This window comes from Euprymna scolopes, chromosome 32 (assembly GCF_053919585.1).
Source record: "Euprymna scolopes isolate OS-2025 chromosome 32, ASM5391958v1, whole genome shotgun sequence".
Lineage (NCBI taxonomy): Eukaryota > Metazoa > Mollusca > Cephalopoda > Sepiida > Sepiolidae > Euprymna > Euprymna scolopes.
This window is the reverse complement of record NC_136513.1, coordinates 4,687,311-4,713,908: the sequence shown is the minus strand read 5'-3', so window position 1 is coordinate 4,713,908 and position 26,598 is coordinate 4,687,311. Positions and strand designations below refer to the sequence as shown.

The following is a 26,598-nucleotide window of genomic DNA, read 5'->3' as shown; positions in this document are numbered from 1 at the left end:
ACTTAAACTACACACCAACCCTGAGAGCCACCCTCACTTGGATTTACTAATTGCCCCATTATTTGATAATGATATTAGTTTTACTGCTATTAGCTTTCTTTGAATATAGTATTTTTCATTGTCTGTATAATCTACAATGGAATTTCTGTAGATATTGCACATTTATATTAGAGCTATTTAGAATTATAGAATAGAGTTTAATTGGAATGCATAAGATGTAACAAATACTGACACAACCTATGAAATCGATAAGACCTGTTGCATTCATTTGTCTACTTAGGTGACAATATGCATGGGCCATGAGTTTTTCTTTCATTCTGACCAGTTGCTTTGTCACTAGCTCTGTGCCCACATTATGAAATTCATATCCACAAAACTGTAATATTGACACCACTAGTCTAGAATGTCTTTAGATAAGAACCTTTTGGCATTACTTTTGTTTTCTCAGAGAAAATGTTGTATATCATAATAAGGATATCAGTCCAACAAAGAATAAGGATATCAGTCCAACAAAGAATAAGGATATCAGTCCAACAAAGAATAAGGATATCAGTCCAACAAAGAATAAGGATATCAGTCCAACAAAGAATAAGGATATCAGTCCAACAAAGAATAAGGATATCAGTCCAACAAAGAATAAGGATATCAGTCCAACAAAGAATAAGGATATCAGTCCAACAAAAAATAAGGATATCAGTCCAACAAAGAATAAGGATATCAGTCCAACAAAGAATAAGGATATCAGTCCAACAAAGAATAAGGATATCAGTCCAACAAAAAATAAGGATATCAGTCCAACAAAGAATAAGGATATCAGTCCAACAAAGAATAAGGATATCAGTCCAACAAAGAATAAGGATATCAGTCCAACAAAAAATAAGGATATCAGTCCAACAAAGAATAAGGATATCAGTCCAACAAAGAATAAGGATATCAGTCCAACAAAGAATAAGGATATCAGTCCAACAAAGAATAAGGATATCAGTCCAACAAAGAATAAGGATATCAGTCCAACAAAAAATAAGGATATCAGTCCAACAAAGAATAAGGATATCAGTCCAACAAAAAATAAGGATATCAGTCCAACAAAAAATAAGGATATCAGTCCAACAAAGAATAAGGATATCAGTCCAACAAAGAATAAGGATATCAGTCCAACAAAGAATAAGGATATCAGTCCAACAAAGAATAAGGATATCAGTCCAACAAAAAATAAGGATATCAGTCCAACAAAGAATAAGGATATCAGTCCAACAAAGAATAAGGATATCAGTCCAACAAAGAATAAGGATATCAGTCCAACAAAGAATAAGGATATCAGTCCAACAAAGAATAAGGATATCAGTCCAACAAAAAATAAGGATATCAGTCCAACAAAGAATAAGGATATCAGTCCAACAAAGAATAAGGATATCAGTCCAACGAAGAATAAGGATATCAGTCCAACAAAGAATAAGGATATCAGTCCAACAAAGAATAAGGATATCAGTCCAACAAATAATAAGGATATCAGTCCAACAAAGAATAAGGATATCAGTCCAACGAAGAATAAGGATATCAGTCCAACAAAGAATAAGGATATCAGTCCAACAAAGAATAAGGATATCAGTCCAACAAATAATAAGGATATCAGTCCAACAAAGAATAAGGATATCAGTCCAACAAAGAATTTTAAAAGACAGTAAAGTCATGTGAAATTACTACTTGAACTCATCTCTCTTACTAACATCAATATTTAATACTAAAATAATAACTAATAGTTTTAATACTGTTAGTTAACATATACTAACTATTAATTTTATATCTTTGCTACAATGACATGAGTTTGTGAATAAATATAACATTTTTTGGTGTCTCACCTATTAACCATTTAAATTTCTTTTATTGCTGAATTCCATTCATGTAGGCAGCTTCAATTGTAGCAATTGTAATTCTAACTCATCTAAATTTACCTTTCAATTTATGTTGAATATGGCATCAAATTTTGTTCATTCCATTCATCATTTCCAATCCTCTCATAATCTTCTTCATCAATCAACTGATAATACATGTTCTGAATTTATAGATGGTAGCATTAATAAAAAGAAAGTTTGTGTGCGTTAATTAAAACTGTTGAAATCTTACAAATAATCATTTGCAATTGATGAAAGGTAGCTGCATTGAAGAACTGCATGGGCTTCATCAAATATGCAAATTAAACTGAACTGATTTGCATATTTTAAAATATATTAAAGTTTGAATTTCATGTGTCATTCCTAACCAGTATTTTCGTCATTTATCCCAGGACTGTCTGTTTTGTTTGTTACACTTGCAGATTTTTAAAAAATTTTGATTCAAAAAACCACTGGGACAACATTTATAACATTTGTCATTCCCAAATGGTCACTCATCTAAGTACATAGAAACAATCAAGGACAAGCCAAAGAAGATATGCTTTCTTCTAATTGCCCAGTTGAGAACAGATATGGTGTATTTTTAATAAGACTTCTAAACATAATATATTATTTTTATTGGAATCCTTTGAGATGAGTAATTTGTGTATTTATGTATTTATTTGCGGAGCCTGTGGTGCAGTGGATGGAGGCATTGAGTCTCTACGGTTCCAGGTGAGCATTGTCTGAAGATAGCGGTTTCGATCCTACCCAAAACAGGCCAGAGGATTAGTTGGCCAAAACGTGGTGAGACGACAACAACTATGAACGGCAGTAATTACTGAGGATGCAGTTATGAGAATCAGCATTCCTATCTCATTGCAGTTAATCACCTGAGGAAGGCCAGAGGATGAGTTGGCTGAAACGTGAAACAGCAACAACTATGAAGATGAAGATAACAGTCTGCAATAAATAAATAAATAATTCTAGACACGTTTATTACTATTTATGGTTGTGCTCTATTCATGGTAATAACATAGAAATAATCCTAGAAGAATTGAGAAGGACGATGGGATACTTTGATTCCTTAGTCCAAGAGCAGCACACAAAATATGCAACATCAAAATTATTCCTAAATTTAATTTCTGTTATCCTCTGTAAAATATCAATATAAGAAACATTCAGTAATTAAAAAATGTAAGAAATTTGTAGAATGAATTCATTCATTTCATAATATATATATATATATATATATATATATATATATATATATGTGTATGTATATATATATATGTATGTATATATATGTATATATATATATGTATATATATATATATATATATATATATATATATATATATATATATATATGTATGTATAGGTGTAAATGATGGTTAGATGCAATTGGATACATTTCACTTAAGATGTATCTGTTCAAACTGAAGAGTAGCAAATTAATAATAATAAAAATAAAATGATCTGACATGCACTCATGATAAATCTGGCTCCTTTAACTACTCACTTGTAATAGATCAGCTCTTAAACACAGAAAAGATACACTTTTTCTATCTATAATTATCACAGTGATTGCATGATACAAGACCACATTATTGCACAAACTACAAAGACTTAATAAAAATAATAATGGACTGAGGACCCGAATGTACCAAGTTTAAAACCAGTTTTTTTCCATAGCACCTCTTTGACTCATGAATGTTTGTGTTAGAATACATTCTTTTATTTCCGCATAAATTTCAAATATACCCATCATTAAAATTAAAGGCTAAAGGTATGGTTAACATGCTTATTATGGTTGATAATTATATAAAGCAAAGAACATCTTTTATAGAATACAATAAAAGATGTTTAGTTTTTACTCCATCTTTAAAATAAGAATGTTAATTACTGGAGAACTGTGGTTCTACATTTTCTTGCAGTTTTACAAGAGAAGTCTAACAATGGTGATATTATTAATACTATCTGCTCTTTTTTGGGCGCAATCAAAGGAAAACACTCAGTGGTGTCTAGAACTGGTGTATCATTAGAAATAGTTCCCTCCAAGAGTAAAAAAAAAATATAAAATCAAAGAAAATTTCTATTGTCTGTAGCAAGATTTATTATATATTGATTTGCAAAAATAAAAAATTGGACTTGAAAAAACTTAACCCTCGATCGGGGTAGAGAGAATGGTGACAAAACAATAATGGCAAGCTTGTTTGAATAAATAACTTGTTAAATTAAAATAAAAAAAGTTTACCTTTTTGTTTTAAAAATTTTCTATATATATATATATATATATATATATATATATATATATATATATATATATATATATATATATATATATATATATATATATATATATATATATATATATATTAGTAACATGTCTAGCATAATTACTCATCCAAACATTTTTGTGTTTCAGGGTGCACTCACAGCTGATGAAGAAGCAGCACTGATGTCCAGTTACCAGTATACTGGTGCCACTACCAACATCCACCCATACCTCTCCGCCATGGTCAACTATGCTCAACCGGTTAAATTCCATTCGTTCGAGTTGGCAGAAGGTACTAATTTATATACTTCTTCTTCTTCTTCTTCTTCTTCTTCTTCTTCTTCTTCTTCTTCTTCTAATAACTTATACATATTTTCTTCTTTTTTTTCTTTTTTTACACACTTTATTATTGACTTATCTACTTCTTTTTCTTTTGTTTCTTCTTTTATCCATATCATCTCTTTGTTCATATAACCCCTCTGAACTCCTATGTTTTTCTTTATTTTCTTTTTCGAAATGTTATTTCAGTTAGAGAAAAGCGATTGAAAGTTTTGATTACCATTATATATAAGAATAATTAGAAATTTACTTTATACACGACATATATACATATAGTTCATCAACAAACAGCTGTTTCAATACATCAGAAAGGTGGGAAAAATATCCTGTTCTGGTAATGGTCCATGGTATTAAATGAATAAGTCCGATCATACAATATAATTTATTTTCAAATCATACATACATATGATGATGGAATTCCATATATCAGACACTGGATACATCCAAAGATACAATATTTCGCAATATATGTGAAAAAGAAGTCTCTGATTGTTCAAGATATTATGATCCAAAGTATTTAGTGAAAAAATCCAAACAGACATTATAATTATTTAATTTATTAAATTAAACAAATGATGAAGAAATTCCATGTATTAGAAATTGAATACATCCAAAGTAATAGCACAAAATATTTCTGAAAAAGGATGGAAAGCAGCCTATGATATCGGCTTAAAGAAAGCAAATTCTGCTGAAAAATGTTTCATTGTCAATATCAATTTAAAATATTTAAAATGTTAGATATATGACAGAAACCCAACCTTGGACTGACTCAAAAATTCAGATAAAATTTTAAAATTTGCTATTGAAACCATGCTTGAAATAAGCAAAATAGCAAAACTAACAAAAAAAAAAAGAAGTTATATATATATATATATATATATATATATATATATAAATTATAAATAATTATTTTTATGTACCGACAGACACTAGTATTTCATGCTTATGTAATCATCAGTGCTGGAGATGACAATCAACACTAGTCAAAGTATTTAGACCCCACAACAAAGCCACCTTTGGCTCCATTAGCAAGGAATATACCCCAGGACCACCGTTCATCGCTACAAAATTAAGGAGAATTTTTAAGATTAATGAAGCTTAATGTTTAATAAAGATGATCTTATAGGAATCAAGTAACAGTTATATATATATATATATATATATATATACATATATACATATATATATATATATATATATATATATATATATATATATGTATATATATATATATATATATATATCTTCTTCTATAATATAAAGCTGAACGTCTGTGTGTGTGTCTGGTCACGAATAGGCTCCTTGATCACATATAATGATAGAGGATGTATCGAGACACAGTAATGGGTATGTTTGATCTGGCATAATGATGATTCATTAAAATTGTGGGGTCTGCGTATGCGCCTGGTCCACAAAGTATGGAAATAAAAAATTGAAAAATTGAAAAAAATCGTTTACAAGTGTTTTTGATATAGATGTACATAAGAATACTTTGATAAGTGTGTTTTAACTTAAATAGGGATGGTATAATAAAATTGTGTGGTCTGCATTTGTGCCTGGCCTCCATAGAATGGAAATAGGCACAAACTTTAATAAAGACTTTTCATATCTATCTGCGTAAGTATACTTTGATAATTATGTTTCAGTTTGAATAAATATGGTATAATAAAATTATGGGGTGTTCATTCGCGCCCGACCTCCATAGAATGGAAATGTGTCACAAAGTTTAACAAGGTTTTTTAATATAGATCCACAGAATATTGTGATAAGTGTTTCTGTGTGAACAAGCATAGCATAATAAATTATGGGGTTTATCTATTTTATTTTTACTTTCATCATATTTTGCTTTAGTTTTGATACCCCCAAATTCGGGCTATCTCTTTACAACCCTTCCTTTTCATAACCTCTCATACTTTCATAAATCAGAGTCCATTTTCTGTAGGCTGTTTTTGAACCCAGTCAACAACGGGTACTTTTGCTAATATATATATATATATATATATATATATATATATATATATATATATATGTAAATAATATTGCAGTTTATTTTTGACAGTATATTATATACATGTTGCCATTCTATTAACATCCGTGTTTATGTAGGTAGCATTCTAAAAAAAGAAGGTTCAATACATTTCTTCACATCTATATCAGACTGGCTATGGTAACTACAAGTACTTATATCTACCCAGCATTTCACAGGAGTTTAATTTTTGTAAAATTATTAGTTATTTTTAATTAGTTATATATATATTAAGGATTTTATAGAAGTACACACACACACACATATGTATATATATATATATATATGTACATATATATAATAATTATATGAGGTTGTTCCAAAAGTTAAGCCTCCTATTTTTTCAATTTAAAACTAAAAAGTTGAAGAGCTATGAAAACGGAAGTGGTACCATTATAACGCTCAACCTTTTGTGCCTACAGAATTTATTTTTCTACATAGTCACCACTATTCTCAATGCACTTTTGCATGGAATTCAATGATGTATCTCTGCTTCTAAAACATATCCATGACAACGGTTGCTTTCTTATCTGCAACGGAGAGATGAAACTTTCAGGTCATGAATGCATAAGTTTAGTCGACATAGCAATGCAGTTTGTAATCACTTCTGATTCATTTGGATGGAATAAAGAAAAATAGGAGGCATTACTTTTGGGACATTCCTTGTATAAATTTAATGATAAATTTACATGGATTAACCAACTTTTTAATATTAACATGTCATAATGATGCATAACATGCACAAATAAAAATGAAAAGCTTTACTCATGTATTGAGCACTTTTGATAACATTGGGTTTTACTTTGTGTTATTAATATACTTGAATTTTATATATATAAATATATATATATATATACATGCCTAGTTTTCTGTTATTTTCTTTGACAATAATTGCATTAGGTATATGTTATGGCTGACAAATAGCCACAAGAAGAACAGAACAACAGAGAACAGTTTAAAACATGTATTAAATGAAAACAACGGAAAGGTTACAAATGGAAAGTGTTGGTAATTCACTGAGCATGCGAGGGTCGCTCTGGAATTAAATCCCTACCTGCGATCACCATGAGTTATAGTTTGTATGGACGATGGATTAGTCCATTTGGAGGGTGGTTACCCCACAACAATATGGCAAAACATATATCCATGGCTAACGTTTTTATGTATAATATATATATAGAGGGAGAAAGAGAGAGAGGTTTTCTAAATCATCCTTTACTACCAATCATATATAAGTTCATCTTTTTGTCCGAACGCTTGGTAAAATCATATAGTAGACTCTCCATTATTGATCAATAATCTGATAATATTACCTGCAACCATGTATTAGGTTGGTCCAAAAATAGTGTTGTTTTTATATATATATATACTAGTGAGGGGTACCCGGCATTGCCCGGGTGTTTGGAGGTGTGTGTGAGGGGGGGGGGGGTTAAAAAAAAAAAAAAAAAAAGTAAGTATGAGGATCGAACCCGAACCGTTGAGGCAAAGTTGTGAAAAAAAAAAGTGCGACGTTAACCATTGCCCTACCATGACATGCTTACGGAAACACGTTTGAATTTATTTAATTACTTGGATTTAGCAGGTGCTCGTTTTAATGAGTTAATGAGATCAAGTTTGACTGCGGGATTTCATTTACTGCTGAACGCTTTTTTTTTCCCCCGAGATGTTATAGGAAAAAGACTAACCCACATGCGGCGAGCGACAAATATTGAATATTTATCTTCCCGAAATCGAGCAAATTAAATAGACAGTCTAGCTTCATTGTTAACTGTGAGATATTACGATTTATATGTGATATAAAAAGTTTTAAAAAGTTGTGAAGCGAGCGACTGCTTCTCTGAAAGAAGCCTTTTGTAGACACAGAGAAAAAGCGAACACACATACATACACACATACATACATACATACATACATACATACATACATACATACATACACACATACATACATACATTTTCGCTTTTATATTTATAGATGTACAGGTGAACATCAAAAAACTACATTACTTTTGCACCAACCTAACAGGTTTATGACATGTGCCACATTATGCTTCTGTATACTTCTCACTTTCATCTCTCCAACATCATTCTCAAACCGAAATGGTCCAATTATGCCACGTTTTGAAACAATGACCCATACAAAAAAGTGTGGCTTCTGAAGAACTTCATTTAATGCTTGAAGTCCCCAGAAAACTCTTGATATGGCATAAGAAAGAGAAGTTGGCTTCATCACTGAACCATCCATTTGGAGATGAATAACTTTGTCAATATTGATGATACTGCCATCTGCTTGGATGATTTTGACATGTTCTATTTTATACTAGCAGGGTGACCTGACATTGCATTAAACAGAAACATTCATTTCTAAAGTGCTCCTTTCATATCAAAGAACCTACTATTAATTTTATATAACTAGCCTTACTGCTTGTGCGGTGATAATGGCTTGAATTTAAGTTTACAATGCAAAAGTCAAGTATCATAGTGCAGTTGTGCTTTAAACAGAAACATTCATTTCAAACACACCCCTATCATATCAAAGAACCTACTGTTGATTTTATATATCGGACCTTTCGAGTTGTGTGGTAATAGAACCTCTTAAATGCACTTGTGATGTTAGGCTGTGTAAGGTTTTAACTTTTGTCAAGTCGCCTGTTTTTGTTTTCATCAGATTATTTTGATTATTGATAATTATCAAAGACATTCCAATACAAAACCTATCTAAGAACATTGTCAGGCACATAATGTACCTTTGTGTGAAATTTCATAAAAATCAACCCAACCGTTTTTGAGTCCATAGGAAATGAACTACACACACATACATATAGGAACTTCATTTTTATTTACTAAATAGATAGATAGATAGATAGATTCATCCTAAAAAGTACAGAATAAGAAACCTGGTTAGGATAGGCATTGTTACTTCCTCTGGTTCCACAGAGAAATATGGATAGAGAAAGCTGCTTCTCTTCTAATTAAACAAAAGCAACTGCGGTACATCTTTTATTGCGTCCTGTAGAGACCACAACTTGATGCTCAGGTGAAAAACTCCTGAAAGGAAGGTTGGAGGTTACTTTGGCCAAAACGTTATGAAAATCACAACCAAGATAAGAATAATCGTCGGATTAATCCAAATTAAACAACAGAGTTTAATCATTTAATGTTTAATTTATACAGATAAAGCATGAACATGTAATGTTTTTGAGTTTCTTAGATCATATGATAACAATATTAAACAGACAATAAACAAGACGATAAGACAATGTATAATTTAACAAAGATATTTATTTAAATAGAATGTTGATGGTTATTTTGTCTATGATATTAGAGTTTGTGTACATGAGTGTGCGTTAAGAAATAATAACAAGCATTGCTAGTTTGTCAAATTAAATATGTATCGTCGTTTTGTTCTTTTCATATGAATAATGCAACTTGTTTGCCGTTGTTTTATTTTTCCTTTATAAAGCCATTGCCATAAAACCATTAGCAATAGACAGAGACTACTAAGCTAATTAGGGAATGCATAAAACTTAGGAATATCACAATAGTTAGCCAATACAGAACTCTGAAAATGTGACAATGATACATGTTTATTCACACAATTCTGACGTACCATGTTCAGAACCGCAGACAATGTTAGGACAATGTGAAAGGAGATTGTGGTACATCTCTGAGCAAATAGTGGTGTGATTATGCAGAGAGCCTAATGTGAATGTATAATGTCACAGGTTTGTATTTAAACATTGCAGTGAGGAAAGAACCATGAAATAATCTGTAAGCAACAGATGCAATCATCACATTTTGATGAGTAGACAATAGTATAGGCGATACTAAGAATATAATTAAGAATTACTTAAGACTACTACCCAAACGAGAGCACTCTATTGTGGATTAAATAAAGGGTTCAGTTTCGAATACTGTACAGTCCTGAGTTTGACATAAGAAGTACCTTAAGTAGATCAGAGGTTACATTAATTGACATATTGTGAGAATAATATCCGAGATGAAAATAGTACTCTGAACAACCCAAATAATACAAATTATCCTCATCTCAAAAATAATCTTTCAAAAATTCTCCTCGTGAAAAAAAAAAAAAAATGGATATTCATTGTATTTTATTCATTTATTTTTTATGGACTATTATTCTCATCTTTTTAATTGTTGTTTCATGACGTTTCAACCAACTAGTCATCTGGTCTTTGTCAGGTGGTAACTGTGACTGGATAGGAACTCCAAATCTCCTAACTGCATTCTCAGCAATTACTGCCTTTCATAGGTCAGAGGAATAGTTGGCCGAAACGTTGTGACACAATAACTAAAAAGATGCGGATAATATTCTGCAATGAATAAATAATATATATATCGTTGTATTTTGTTTAGTTTTTTTAATTTAATTTTAATTTTCTTGGTCAATTCTCTTAGATTTGTTTAAAGAAAAAGAAATGTCACCCTCATGTTCTGACACCAACCAAAACTTTTTTGTAAACTATTTTTCTTTTTCAGAGCGGAATATCCATTATCATATGTCCTCATTTAACGAGAATGCAGGGCTAGGCTATTTAAAAACACAAGCTATAGAATTTGTGAAGTATCCTTCGCTTCATTTAATCCGAGTCCAACGTGGAGCTGTTCTTTTACTCTTATGCATGTTTTCTGCTTTTCATCTTTTCTACAGTTGAAAAACATTAAAAACGGATTCAATCTGAAGATGTGTCCATTAAATCTGTGTGTTTAGTGATGTGAATATTAATTAAAATCTATGACAGACTGACGAAAATGCTATTTTAATTTAAGCAAAACAGACTGACAGACATATTCTCTTGTCATGATTCTTGGTCATAGCTAAAATCCATTCAATCTATATGAAAATATTATTTCAGGCTTAAGTGTTTAAGATTAAAATGCTATTTTGAATCTAATTACTTAATAATGAGAACACTATTTCAACCTAATTGTTTACAACTGATAATACTATTTCAAACCTAAATGCTTAACGATTGATGTAAAAATCATCCCTTCTCATGTCTGCAATATCAAAAAATTTAGACACCTCCAAGGCATGTGGGCCTGATCTCATCCCTGCTATACTAATTAAGAAATGCTGAGCTAACCTTCATAGTTTCCAAGCTCTACAATAAATGCCTTGCTAAATCTTGTTTCCTTAATAGCTGGAAGATGGCCTCTGTGGTACCAGTGTACAAGAATTCTGGTGGAAGGACTCACCCTCTCAATTATCGCCCCATTACTCTCCTCCTCCTCTTCGCTAAAATCTTTGAGACCTTAATTAATCAAACACTAGACTAACATCTCACAAAAGCTAATCTTGTCTCTGACAAACAATATAGATTTAAGCAATGTCGTTCTACTGCAAATATTTTAACAATCATCTCTGAACGCATATAACATGTACTGGATAAGGCGGGTGAAGCCAGGGCTGTAGCCCTTGATATATCCAAGGCCTTTTATAAAGTCTGGCACAAAGGACTTCTAATGAAAATTAACTCATACGCTATAACTGAACGTATACTAAATATAATTAGATCCATCTTAGACAATAGGACCATCCAGGTGTCATTGATGGACATACATTCAAGCACCATAACATTAATGCGGGAGTGCCTCAGGAGTTGATCCTTGAAACACTATTATTCCTGATATTCATAAACGACCTCTTTGATAATATTGTGTCCAAGATTGGTATATTTGCTGATGATACAATGTTCTATAACATGCAGGAAGGAAGAACGGATGTACATAAATCTAAGACAATGGCAGAATCATTAGAAAATGACACCCAGACAAATGGATGGTAGCATTTAATGCTAGTAAGACTAAGCTGCTTTCCTTTAACAATTGCAAGATGCCTCTCCAACCACTAATATCCATGACAAATAACACCCTACCTAAGAATTCTTTCTTCAAATTCCTCAGCCTTACATTCACGGGCAATATGAACTGGAACAAATACATTGCAGACATTGTGAAAGCTGCTGCAAAGGTGAAGTATTGTTTCCACATCTGGGCTGGTGCATCTACCATTAACCTCTTTCTTTTGGATAGGTTCCAAAAAAGAGTTTTCAATTCAATAGGTCCCACTTTGTCAACTAAGCTCCAACCTCTGTCCCATCGCAGCAGTGTTGCATCGCTGTGCCTGTTTTACAAATATTTTAATGGCATGTGTTCTGATAAACTTGTTGCACTTGTACCTCCTCAACATACATATCCCTGACCAACCCGCTTAGCAACAAAATCCCACCCCTTCACTCTTGAGGTCCCTAAATGCTAGAAAGCTTTCTATTTTAATCGTTTCTTCCCTTGAACAGCTAGACTTTGGACAGCTAGGCTTTGCTACCTTCTTCCCTGGCTGTACTGATATGCAAAAGTTTAAATGTAATGTAAACCAACATCTTGTTAATCTTTCCTAGGTATGGTCTCAAATAGTAGCTCCTTACATTCAAGTGGTGATATGCCTTGTTAGGGGGGTGAATATGAGTAAAAAAAAAAATCATTTTGAACCCAACTGCTTAGTAATGTGGACACTATTTTAAACCTAAGTGTTTAGCACCTAAAATACTATTTCAGTCCTAAGTACTTATCACTGAAAACACTATTTCATACCTAAGTGTATAACATTGAAAATTCTATTTCAAGCCTAAGTGTTTAATAGCGAAAATTCTATTTCAAATCTAAAAGCCTATCACCGAAAAAACTATTTCATACCTAAGTCTTTATCACCTAAATTATTATTTCAAACCTAAATGTTTACCACATTATTTCAAAACTAAGTTCTAAGTTCTCACTGAAAACATTATTTCAAACCTAAATGTTTAACACTGATAATACTATTTCGAACCTAAATGTTTAACTCTGATAATACTATTTCAAACCTAAATGTTTAACACTAATAATACTATTTCAAACCTAAATGTTTAACACTGATAATACTATTTCAAACCTAAATGTTTAACTCTGATAATACTATTTCAAACCTAAATGTTTAACACTGATAATACTATTTCAAACCTAAATGTTTAACACTGATAATACTATTTCAAACCTAAATGTTTAACACTGATAATACTATTTCAAACTTAAATGTTTAACATTGATAATACTATTTCAAACCTAAATGTTTAACACTGATAATACTATTTCAAACCTAAATGTTTAACACTGATAATACTATTTCAAACCTAAATGTTTAACACTGATAATACTATTTCAAACTTAAATGTTTAACACTGATAATACTATTTCAAACCTAAATGTTTAACACTGATAATACTATTTCAAACTTAAATGTTTAACACTGATAATACTATTTCAAACCTAAATGTTTAACACTGATAATACTATTTCAAACTTAAATGTTTAACACTGATAATACTATTTCAAACCTAAATGTTTAACACTGATAATACTATTTCAAACCTAAATGTTTAACACTGATAATACTATTTCAAACCTAAATGTTTAACACTGATAATACTATTTCAAACCTAAATGTTTAACACTGATAATACTATTTCAAACCTAAATGTTTAACACTGATAATACTATTTCAAACCTAAATGTTTAACACTGATAATACTATTTCAAACTTAAATGTTTAACACTGATAATACTATTTCAAACCTAAATGTTTAACACTGAGAATACTATTTCAAACCTAAATGTTTAACACTGATAATACTATTTCAAACTTAAATGTTTAACACTGATAATACTATTTCAAACCTAAATGTTTAACACTGATAATACTATTTCAAACTTAAATGTTTAACACTGATAATACTATTTCAAACTTAAATGTTTAACACTGATAATACTATTTCAAACATAAGTACTTAATGATTAAAATACCATTTTGAACTTAACTGTTTTGTAATACTATTACAAACCTTAGCATAGCCTCCTAACGATTTTACCTTTAAGCATGACTAAAGAACTTATTTCAAATTTAAGTGTGTTGTTATTTAAAACTTAAGCATGATAGGCCAACGAAAATGCTAATTCAACCCTTAATTTGACAAACTGACCAATGACATGTAGAGATAGTTGAACATATCTAAAATAAATTTAGTTCATTTAACAATGAAAATCCTGTTTCAACCTTAAGTAATCCAGACAGATTGATTGATGGACGAATCCTCTTCTAGAGATTTATGGACACGTTTTTTTTTTTTTTTTTTTTTTTGCCTGCTGTTTAGTTGAATAAGTTTTCTTTATTGACTTTTCATTGTTTTATAATCAGTTTTGTAATCATTTCCTTTTGTGTTGTGGTCACATTGCATGCGTGTCATAGACTCAGTATTTGGATATTGTGGTTTTTGTGATATTTTGCCTTTTTAGGATTGGAAAATGTTTTTCTCGTTTGAAATATCAAAATAGATAAGAAAAAAGAATTTTAGAAAGAAAGGTCAAGTGTGGCTTGTTATATTCAGTTGTATAGGTAGATGAGGAGCATTTTTTCTGTCTCTTATGACAAATTGTTTCTTAGACAATATCTGGAATAGTATTCGGATATAGAAGAAAGAAGAGAATTCTGTTTAATTTAACTTGCTATCTGTTGTTTCCCTAAAATGTTCAGTTTTTTTATGTCATTTTTTTTTTGTATAAAATTATAACGAGAAAAACTTTCAGGAGTTAAATTTTATTATTACAGTAGAATTTGATCTTTAAATTATTAATCAAACTATTTTTTTTTCAATTATAAAAACTAATAATATGACTATCTATCTGTCAACCAAGGTAAGAGTTTCTCAAGCATAAGGGAGGTATACAGTGTGATAATGTATGGAAGTGAAATCTGGCCAGTGAACCATTGAGTACATGTGTTGCATAGGAAGAAATGACATGAGTATGATACAATGGATGTGTAATATGAGTTTTAAAAACCGGTTTAGATCTGATAACTTCAGAGGAAGATTAAATAAGACAATATAGGTAAATATATGCAGAACAGGAGACTTTGTTGGTTTGGTCACATTAAAAGAATGAATGACGGTTCTTGTATTAGTAAATGTAGAACAGTTTAGGTAGAAGTGTCAGGGTTAGGGTTTAAGAGAAAAAAAATCAAACTTTACCACTTTTAGAATGAACTTTTCAAAATCAGATTATATCATCTCATGAACTGAAAATGTACCGTGTTCAATAAATATTTTTGCAAAAGTTATATTCGTTTTAGTGATTTGAAGAATATTTAGTTGGGGATTATTTTTATGGTAAAAGGATTTAAAAAAAGGATTAGATTGTTACAATTTTAAATAAATAAAGAAGAAGCATTGTTTTATTTATTAAAAGAATATTTAGTTAAAAACGACAGTTATTTTCTGGAAGAAGAAAGCAACATATTATCTTAATAGTATTGACCCTGACAAACATTTACTAGAATAAAATAAAGGCATTTTTTTTCTATGCTGTTACAGTTAACCCCCCCCCCCCCCAAAAAAAAAAAAAACCCCGGACATTTTCTAAACAAATCTTTTATACTCATCAGTTACAGCACTTGTTTCTTATTCCAAAAAGCATATTATTAACATAAATTCTTGACAATGACAATTGAAAATATTTTTTTTTACTTACTAGCATTGATCGTGATAGACATTTATTTTTCAAAAAGAAATATTAGTATTATTAACATAAAATTATACAGATTGATATAGAAAGTAATATGAAATTCCACAGGATCCTGTTAGCCTATATAATAATGTGCTAAAGCAATTTCATGTGGATGTTTTTGTCACTAGTGTTTTTTTAATTGTGTTTGGTTTTTATTTTTGCATGGCAGGATCATTTTTTTGTATAATACATTTGTTCTTTATTAATTTTTATACTCATCCACTTTAGGCTGAGTTTAGTTGTTTTAAATATTTTCACTTTATATTATTTGAATTATTTGGACTACTTTTTCATCTTGAGTGTTATTTTCAGCATGTTTTGGACACAAAGGCCTGTGGCATAAAGGATAAAGTATTAAGTAAAATTCAGTTTCATGTGATTCTCTTTTGGAGATTGAAATTTCAATCCTCAGTATGGCCATTACTTGAAATACTATTGCAAATTACTTCAGACTTCTACCTGGTCATGGCTGATGAAACGAGAGCCTGCTACACTCCTGGATTAAATAAAGGGTTATGTTTGTAATTTCATGCAGATTCCTGAGTTTGACAGAAAGATTCCCAAGTTCAGCAAGAAACATCTGAAGAAGGTCTGACATTATATTGGCTGAAACATTATAAAAATGACACTCAAGATGAGAATAATAGTCCGAATAATCCAAATAATATGACTAATCAATCCTCATCTCAAAAATTCAAAAACATAATTTTCAGTTTATGACTTCATCTGAGTTTGTGGCAATTTTTTTTAGTTTTGTTCAAATTTTTGTTTTTTTTGATGCTTTCATATTCTTATTGTTCCTATTTATTTGCCTCCCCATGAGGGCAGTCACAAGTTAGACACAAGGCCGGTTTTTAATGTGGGAAAAATCCAGCTCCCCAAAAAGGGACATTCTGGATAGAAACAGAAATAAAATTGTTGCTCACATCTCTTTTTGTTAATCTCTTTAATCGTTTCGCTAAATAAACTTATATGTATTTGTGTCCTTATTTTTACTAGCATGTTATCTTGCTTATCCACTGTTCACATTCAATCCTTTTTATAGGTGATGATAATCATGTAATAAAGTAACACTTCTATTCAGTCCTGACTGACAGAATGAGAACAATCTACTCTTGTGGATTAAATAAAGGTTCAGTTCAGAAATATTATATAGGTCTCCAAGTTTGAGATAAAAATTTAAAAGTTCAAAAAGATGGACCTGCAGAAGATCAAGGGGTCATATCTTCATCAACTGAAATATTGTGAAAATAACATCCAAACTGTGAATTCCGAATAATTGAAATAATCCAATTATGAATTTGCAATTTAAAAAATTTGGAAACACAAAAAAATATTTTTTTCTCATTTCCATATATATCAACATGTCAGTTATTTTTTCTCCCCTTCCTCTATCTTTACAAAACTCTCACACCTTCTCTTTCTGGCTACACTCATGAAGCTATCAGCATACTCATGAACAGGCACTACTACTGTACACTAAGTGTGACTAATTAGTGTTTTCATACATACTAAAACAGAGGATAGGTAAGTAATCTAATATATAAAGGGCTATATATCTGTCTATGTGTCTGTCTTCATATTTTTAAACTCACATCTGCTTCAAAACTAAAAATCGCAGAGCGGCGCTCGGGGCCTCAAATGATTGGATTTTTTACAGACCATTCTTTTATGGGTCTTTAGCCGATTAAAATAGTTTTTAGGGGGGGGGTCAAAAATGGGTTGAAATTGAAAAAAATCATACTTTTTGTCCAGTCATTTTAGTTTATTTTTAATTTTTAATCAGTTCATATGCATGTCACGTTGGTACAGAGGTAACATCACCAGCTTTGAATGCTACAATTTTGCTTTCGGTTTCGATTCTAGCTGATGGCATCCAAATACTATTTTTTACTTTTCAAATCATGACTCTATAATAATACATACAAAATCTGGACAAATTAAAATATCATATTTAAGTGTATTTTACGCCTGGGCAAAGCTGGGCTTCCCGCTCCAGTCTAATATATAAAAAGGCTATATGTCTGTCTGTCTGTCTCTATATTTTCAAACTCTATCTCCTCTGAAACTAAAAGTCGCAGAGTGGTGCTAGGGGCCCCAAATGATTGGATTTTTTACGGACCGTTCTTTTATGGATCTTTAGCCGATAAAAATAGTTTTTAAGGGGTAAAAAATGGGTCAAAATTGAAAAATTCTTATACATTTTGTACATTCATCTTAGTTTATTTTTTAATCAGTTCATATGTGTGTCACATTGATACAGTGGTAACGTCACCAGCTTTGAATTCTGTAGTTTCGGTTCTGATTCTAGCTGATGCCACTCAAATACTTTCTTTTTACTTTTGAAATCACAACTCTATAATAATATATACAAAATCTGGACAAAATATACAAATTAAAATATCATATTTAAGCATATTTTACAACTGGGCAAAAGCCCCCCACCGACCCCCCGCGCTAGTAATGTATAAAATAGTAGTGGTTTTTGCATTAATTTATAAGAAGTTTTAACATTTATTTGTTACCTCCTTCGGAAAAATATGATTTCTCATCTCTGTATAGCAGAAAGATGAAAGAAATTTTTTTTTTCCATGTCTTTCTGTAATATTTTTTTCCGTGACATTTTTTTTTCTGACAAAAAAGTTTGGTTCTTGCATGTCTTTTGTATGATTTCATGTTTTTGGTTTTGTAAGTGAATTTATTTAATCTTGTATTCCTGTGTTTATATTTATTACTTTTCTAACATTCACTGTATTTGCCATGCTTTACTTTTGAACAGATTGTTATGAAAACAACCGGAAAAACATTGTTCTTTAATATGATGTTATCATTCGTGCTAAAAATCATTTTTTCATCATATAAGTTTAGTTATTATAAAAAACAGACATTTTGTACAAATGTTTTGTCAAAATAACATGACTAAAGTCGTCTCTTATGAAAATGATACTGAAATAATATTTGTACCCGGATATAAGTCTCACAAAGACTATTAAGAGTTATTTCCCCTTTATTGAGAATTTTAAAACCTATTTAAAAATAGATTTAAATAAAAATATCTCGTGTGTTTTCAGATGGACTAAGAACATAAACTTCACATATAGACAATGTGGTTTCGGGTGGTATAAGAGGTTAAGAGTTAAACTACATCCGGCAGTGAGGCTACATTTCAGATCTTTCTTGGTTCCCATTATCCTCAGTTTCATAACGGAAGCTCTTCAGAAACAAACGTTGATAAAATTAGCTTTACTTACTATAGTAAAGCTAATTTTATCAATTAGTTACTATGCTAGAATATCGATTCCAAGACGAGTAAAGTTAACACCCTGAACAGAACAGTTTGGCACTACTTTTATATTCCTTTATAAGAATTAAAATCAATATATAATAACACTAAACCTTATTTCTGGAAACCTTATCCTAATTTTGATAAAAATCTATTACATAATTTTGACTCTAGGAAATATTTAAAATTTAAGACTGAAGATTAAAAAAATCTTAAGAAATTGAACTTCAAAGAATTATGTTTATTTTGTGCCAAATGACTCTGAATCAGATTTAATGCAAATTTTATATATTTGAATTTTCTAATGGTTGTTCCCATATTATGCTCCATAACCATGCTTTAAAATTTGCCAAAGAAACTTAAATTTGGAGAATATTTATTAATTGATGTCTAATACCTATTGTTTAAATTCCAGAAAATTTGGATGCATCTTAATTGTCACAAAAGGCTTCAATTCCTTTTTTATACCCTTTGCATAAAACTAAATTTAAACTAAACATAGCTCACATTTGGACCTCTTCCACTTACCAGCTCTGGTCAAAAATTCATAATCATTGCTTAATTCATTTAAGAATAAGTTCTGTACATACAAATTTGTAAATATATATCAAGATATTATTATTATAGTCAGAATATTATCTGACTTTATAGTTTCTATATTTCAGATTTATTAATGACCTTCCTATAATTAGACAATAATTGAAGAGGCACACAGTTATCATAACTGAAAATAGCAAATGAGAATTAGAACCAATTTTAATAGTTGTTCAGAAATTGTTGAAATTCAAAAGTCAGTCTGGAATGGTGGATTTCAAAAACAGTACATTCATTTTTCGCATAAAAAAGTTCAAAGAAAGTTCAAGAAAAAATAGACTATAAAACAATTTGCCTTGAACCAACAATGATAAATCCGTTTTATTCCAGCAATCATTTAAAAATAGTAACAAAATATATTTATAAATATACTTGAATTCGAAATAATTGAGTTGTTTTTTCTTATTGTTGTTGATTTCATAAATTTAATGTAAATTCTAAAATTGAAATCAAATATAGTCTTGGTTTTTATTTTTATGTTTTGTTATAATACTTTTTGTTTTTTATACATTTTTTGCTATAGTTATAAGAAAACTTTTGTTTAAAATGTTTCCCCTTCCTTAACAATCCGTTCAGCACTGGACATCTTTATATATTATAGCGGAGCTACCCGGCATTGCCCGGGGCAAAAGTGTAGAATATTTCTGTTAAAACTGTTACCTTCCCTGCTTTCTACTTTGCCCAGCCCATTCTTCTCTCTTGATGAACACACGCACACAACTTGAGGAATAAGGAAATTAATTCTGTGAAAAAAATACATAAGGGAAATTAACTCAGAGTTACTTCCCTTTAGTTGCTGGAAAACAAACTACTTATAACGAAATTTGAATCAATTTTGGATTTAAGGAATGATTAACGTTTTTCAAATTTTAGATATTTAATAAAAATAAAAAAATTTAATAAAAAATACTTTTTGTACTTTTTTAGTTTTAGTGGGGAGCACATACAGACAGCTGCTTTTTATATAATAGAGAATTAATTTATACCTGTAATAATCATGCCCCAATGTTGTCTGCCTCAAAACTTTGATGTTTTCATGTATATCCTCCAAGTTGACCACTTAGTCAACATTGTTCCTTGTTAAGAAATGTTAAGGATCCTGCACACATAAAAAATGTTTCTATTTATTTTGGGTCCTGGATATGACCTTAAACTGTATCCGATGGTGAGGCCCCAGCATGTGGGCTTTGGAGAGTGTGGAGCCACCCTTTAATTGCCATTGCTCCCAGGTCTACTCTGACTCAGAGTGGTAGTACCTGTTAGGGTCCCAACTATGGGTTAAATAGAAATCGACTTGAAAAAAAAAAAAATATATATTCTATTAAAAAATTTTTTTTCAAAATCACTGGATTCAGTATTAAATAACCTGAAAAGGGTTGGTTTTTCATAAAACAAAAACAACCAACCAACCAATTATTTATTTTGCCTTGTTTATGAGAAAATGTATGTGTGTTTATTTAATTTTTCAAGATTTGTAATTGCTTTTTATGTTAGGGATATAACATAAATGATTCATTGTTAGTTTTTATTAACCTAGAAACAAATATTGGATTAAAGAATTATATGTGCATATTTGGGGTCAACAGATTATATAATATCTCTCAGAGGGTCAATAAGCTAAATAGGGTCAGAAACCTCTGCCCTAGTATTGTACAAATAAAGATCAGTGAAATATTTTTTGTTGTAATCAAATATTTTACAATGTAACATCACATCAATCCAGTCACGGTAAAAGTTAATTTTTATTTGTGTGCACATTTTTAAACTTATACAAAAAAAAAAAAAAGAAAATATTATGAATATTTATTGATTATTAAAAAATGTTTTGTATTATCAGTCATTTAGGCTGGATTAAGTAAATTTTGAAATAAATTTTAGTTAAATACATTATTATATTGCCAATAACAAGATACAACAACAACTAATGAAAATTTGCCCTTGTTAAGGAAACTTTGTTTTGTCATCTAAAATGTTAACTTTTCAACTTTTAACTTTGATTCAACTTTTAATTACCCAAGATAGGATAACTCTATGTTCAATAAAATGATTATGCATAACGTATCATTCAAGGACTCAGATGTAATCTAGTCTGGAGAATATGCAAGATGAAGCAGAATCTCCCAAGTTAGATAGATAATCTTGTTATGTGGAGCTATACATTGTCATGATGGTAACATGGCATGTCCTGTCTTCTGTCAGTCAAGGAGAAGTACTTCTAGACTGGGGCAATTTTAATTTTTGTTTAGATCCAGACTGATCCTATCTGGGGAGCTGGCTTTCTCCACATTAAAAATTGACCTAATATCTTACTTTGCCCTTGTGTTGGAGGCAAGTAAACAATAAAACTTTGCATATCCGATGTACTCGAACAATACCAGTCTCAGGACAGGTAAAATGAATTTCCTCAAACGAAACAAGTTTTGTATAACTTTTATGTCTTTTTACATGGATTAAATTCAAGATATAATGGTACTGAATCTTTTATCCAGAATCCTTATTCCAATTTCGACTAAAATTCATTTCATATTTCTGATTCTAGAAAAGCTTAATGGATTTTAAGAAGAAATTGAATTTCATGGAATCATGTTTATTTGGTGCCCAATAATTATGAATCAAAATCAAATCTGAGACATTCGAATTTTCAGATGGGATGTTGCACCCATATTAGGTATCCTAAAGAAACATTAAAATATTCCAAAGAAGCTGAAATTTGGTTAATATTTATTAATTGATGTCCCCATATTGTTAAAAATCCCACAAAAATTGGAGGTACATAAATTTCCACAAATAGTTTCCACCTCACAGTCTTTGCCCCCCTTTGCATGAAATGCAAACTAAATATAGCCCACATTATTCACTATTATGCCTAGCAGATGTGTTCCAAAATTCATAATGATTGATTAATTAGTGTAGGAGTGAATCCTGTACATCAGAATATATAAACATATCTGATGGAAAGTACAAAGGAAAACCAAAATTATTTATATGTTCATCAATGTTTCATCTTTATTTCTAGACATTCTCAAGACAAGTAATTTGAAGAAAAATAAATCAATCATTTTACAGATATTTATATAATTATAAAACTCTGTGGATCGTCCGGGTGTGCTTACTTACTTGAATCTTGTCTTCAACGATCGGTGATTCCATCTTTGAAAAAAAGGATGACAAATTAGTTTATATATATATATATATATATATATATATATATATATTAATAAAGTCTAGCTGTGGAAATAATTACATATATATGCATATGGGTGCGGCTCAGAGGCTAAGGAATGAGGGTGGAGGGTTATGTTTTGGTTTCAATTCTAGCTGATGGCATCCAAGTCATATATACATATATTTTTAGTTTTAATCTCACTACTATATATTAGGTTATATTAGTATAATAAGCAATAGAGAATTGTAATCTGCATGAATTAAAATATCTTATGACCTGCCAGTCTTGAACTAAAGATAAAACATTGATGAATCTCTATCTTTACTAATATATAAAAGTCATTTTGTGTGTGTGTGAGTTACTTCCTCATAGATTCTGAAACGGCTGAGCCTATCTTTTGCAAATTTCACACAAAGCTAATTTATATGTCTGGCAGTGTTCTTAGACACGTTTCTTACAGAAATTCATCCAATAAATATAAAAAATAAAAAAAAAATCCAATCATAAACATAGCTTTTCTCTCTTATTGATAAAAAGAAGAATTTTTACAGGGGGAATATTTTGCGTTAGACTGGCCAAGGGAGATAACAAAATCTTAGCAAATCATTTATTCTTAAAAAAACAGATTTATTATAATCTGGAGATATAGCTTAGTGGTAAAGCATTTGACTACAGATCGAATGATCTCCTGTTCAAGCCCAGGTGTATCTCACCATTTTATTTTAATTTTTTCTTATTAATGAGTTCAATTTACGATAAAAGAAGAGGTACCATTTAAAATCATTGCAAATCATTTCTTTGTTTGCATATTTTAAAACTAGACATTAATCAAAAGTGACTTTTTCAGGGCATTCAGCATCAAGCTCAAATATCAGTTGACATGATATAGTAAACAAACGCAGATGGAATTTGATGAACAACATTATCATTATTATTTTTTTATTTATTTATTTTTATTTATTTTGCGAATTAGTCCACTAGGCAAATTATTCATCATAATATATAATAATCAATAGAGGATTGATTCTATAATAATTCATGTGCAATCTGTATAAATTAAAATATGTTTAAGCATATTATATGACCGGGCAACGCCGGGCTACCAGCTAGTATATAAATAATTTTGATTTTTATTTACACAGAGATAATAACAATACTATGCAAATTGAAGATGAGCAATAAACATACTTCTCCACATCGTTCATGTCCAGTTGCTGTACTGATCAAATTTTGTCTTTTCACAGATTAACTATTTTTGTTTCTGCATTTTGTGCCCCCTATTTGATTGTTATTGTGACCCCCCCCCCCCATTTTGCATGTTTGTATATTTGTTGATTGTTTTTTTTCTTTTTTTCTTCTTCTTTGCAAGCTAGAGCAATTCATTATAATATGTCATCCTTCAATGAAAATGCGGGACTGAGCCTTATCAAGCACAGTTGTTTAGATTTCGTAGAGTATCCTTTCCTGTTGCATGACTTTTGCTCTTTTCAATTCGTTTTTGTTGTTTTTTTTATTTTTTATTTTTTTTGTTTTCTGTTTTCATGCTTTTGTCTTTTATTTTACTTACTTTAATTTCGCTTTTTTTGTTGTACCAAATAAGTTTTATGACGTATATAGATAGAGATTTTCTCTGTCTATCCATCAGTTACAATATTTTTAAACATAATAAACATTTTGTGGAATTTGTTCCATTTCGAAATATCAGAAATCCTAACTACTTTTAGAAATGGAGACTATTGCTTTAATAGTAAATAATAAATTTTCAACAAATAAAACGGATGTCATGACTAGAAATTGAAACCGAAACCTTGAGATCTTCAATCTGAGGTTCTATCAACTGAGCTATTTAGACTTTCTTATAAATAGAGCTTAAAGCATTACCTTATCAAATAATCATAGCTTTGGCATGACGTGATAGATTTATAAAGCAATAATAATAATAATAATAATAATAAAATAAATGAATAAAGATTGTCTAGAGAGTTATAAATTATTTTAATAACCCAAAACAATTTATTGTACATTAACTATGCATTGGCATTAAAAGCAATTAATATTTAATATCACTATACCAACAAAAATAACTTTGGAGCTAATTCTAAAAGAAATTCGTAATAAAGTTTTATTTTTACAATTTTTTTGTTTAGTTCTTTATATCAAGTGGCTAAATGAAAATATTACTTCAAGGTCAAAAACTAGCCAATGAGAAATGTTATGTGGATAGATTCCAACCGCGAAATATCAATTCTTCCTCCTTTGACAGAAAGATCGTTCATAGAATGTGAGGACTTTAGGACAATATAAAATGGTTGCCAAAAGTAAACCAATTATCCACTTCCTACTCTACTTTGTTATTTAACTCCAAATTTTAAAAAAATGCCCTTTAGTTTACAGCTAATTAACAATAAATAAAATAAAAAAAAGTATAAGTCAGTTGTGAAACTATATCTCTATCCTGATAATGTGAGGATGATCCAAAATCTTCATATTGTATTCCAAAAGTTATAACATGAAAATGTTAATAATGCAAAAACTAATTATCTGATCGATCTATGATTTTCCATGGTGGGTACTGTTATCAAGGATCATCAGATCCATGCATAAAATTTGGGGAAAAAATCGGAAGTTAAAATTGTCAAAATTTTTTAAGTAATTATCAGAGTCAAGCTCATATAGAATGTGGCATTTTATTGGTTACAATATGGACTAAATAGCAAATTTCTATGATAAACAGAGCAGAACATATACTAAAAAATATGACTTTTACATATTCTGTGACCTTCACTTATATATCTCCAAATTAAATCAATTCTAAGTTAGACTATGGCTGATATTTTGTCCAATTTTATTGACCATTGGTCTAGCAATTAGAACACAAACACACATAGCGACTGATTAACAAACTTCACTGAAAACATAATCTCCTTGGTTGTGGTAATCTTTATTACCATGTAAAATCAAAATTTTCCCAATTATTGACTGTTATAACTATTAAAAGAATGTGATATTACTCCTATCCATTGACCATTATAACTCTGAGTGGTATATAGAATTCTACTATTGTCCTGATTTAGGCTGATGCTTGATGTGTGATTTTGAAAAATATGCACCAATTCCGTTTGCTTTCAATAAGTAACAAACAAAAATACAAATAATTCATTAAAAACAATGAACAAGTTTCAAAAAGTTTGATTTACAAATAAAATGACTTGAATGGTATTTCAATATCGAAGTGTTTGGTGGAAGACATGCAAAAACACGTTTAGTCGGAGCTGGTTTTTAGCATTCTCTTTCTGAGCCCAAACTCTTTAGTGTTTTCCAGTTGAGCCACTTTGATGCTTTACCCTGAAAATCGCTAGGACTCCTTCAAAGACCCTTCAGAGATATAAAGGGATAACATAATGCAAACAAAGTGCTTTGGAAG

The 26,598-nt window shown here is 30.2% G+C and overlaps 1 protein-coding gene across 12 annotated transcripts in view; it reads left to right on the top strand.

Moving 5' to 3' along the window:
- The window catches only part of LOC145256191 (1-phosphatidylinositol 4,5-bisphosphate phosphodiesterase beta-4-like), a 521,907-nt gene that overhangs the window by 448,233 nt on the left and 47,076 nt on the right, over positions 1-26,598 (top strand). For 7 of the 12 annotated variants that reach the window (XM_080114792.1, XM_080114783.1, XM_080114787.1 and 4 more), the window contains 2 exons: positions 4,300-4,441; positions 24,544-24,628. In XM_080114792.1, coding sequence (XP_079970918.1) covers positions 4,300-4,441; positions 24,544-24,628 — 227 coding nt within the window. Of the gene's footprint in view, positions 1-4,299; positions 4,442-11,013; positions 11,099-24,543; positions 24,629-26,598 lie in introns of all 12 variants that reach the window. The other 5 variants (XM_080114794.1, XM_080114789.1, XM_080114791.1 and 2 more) reach the window with 1 other exon arrangement.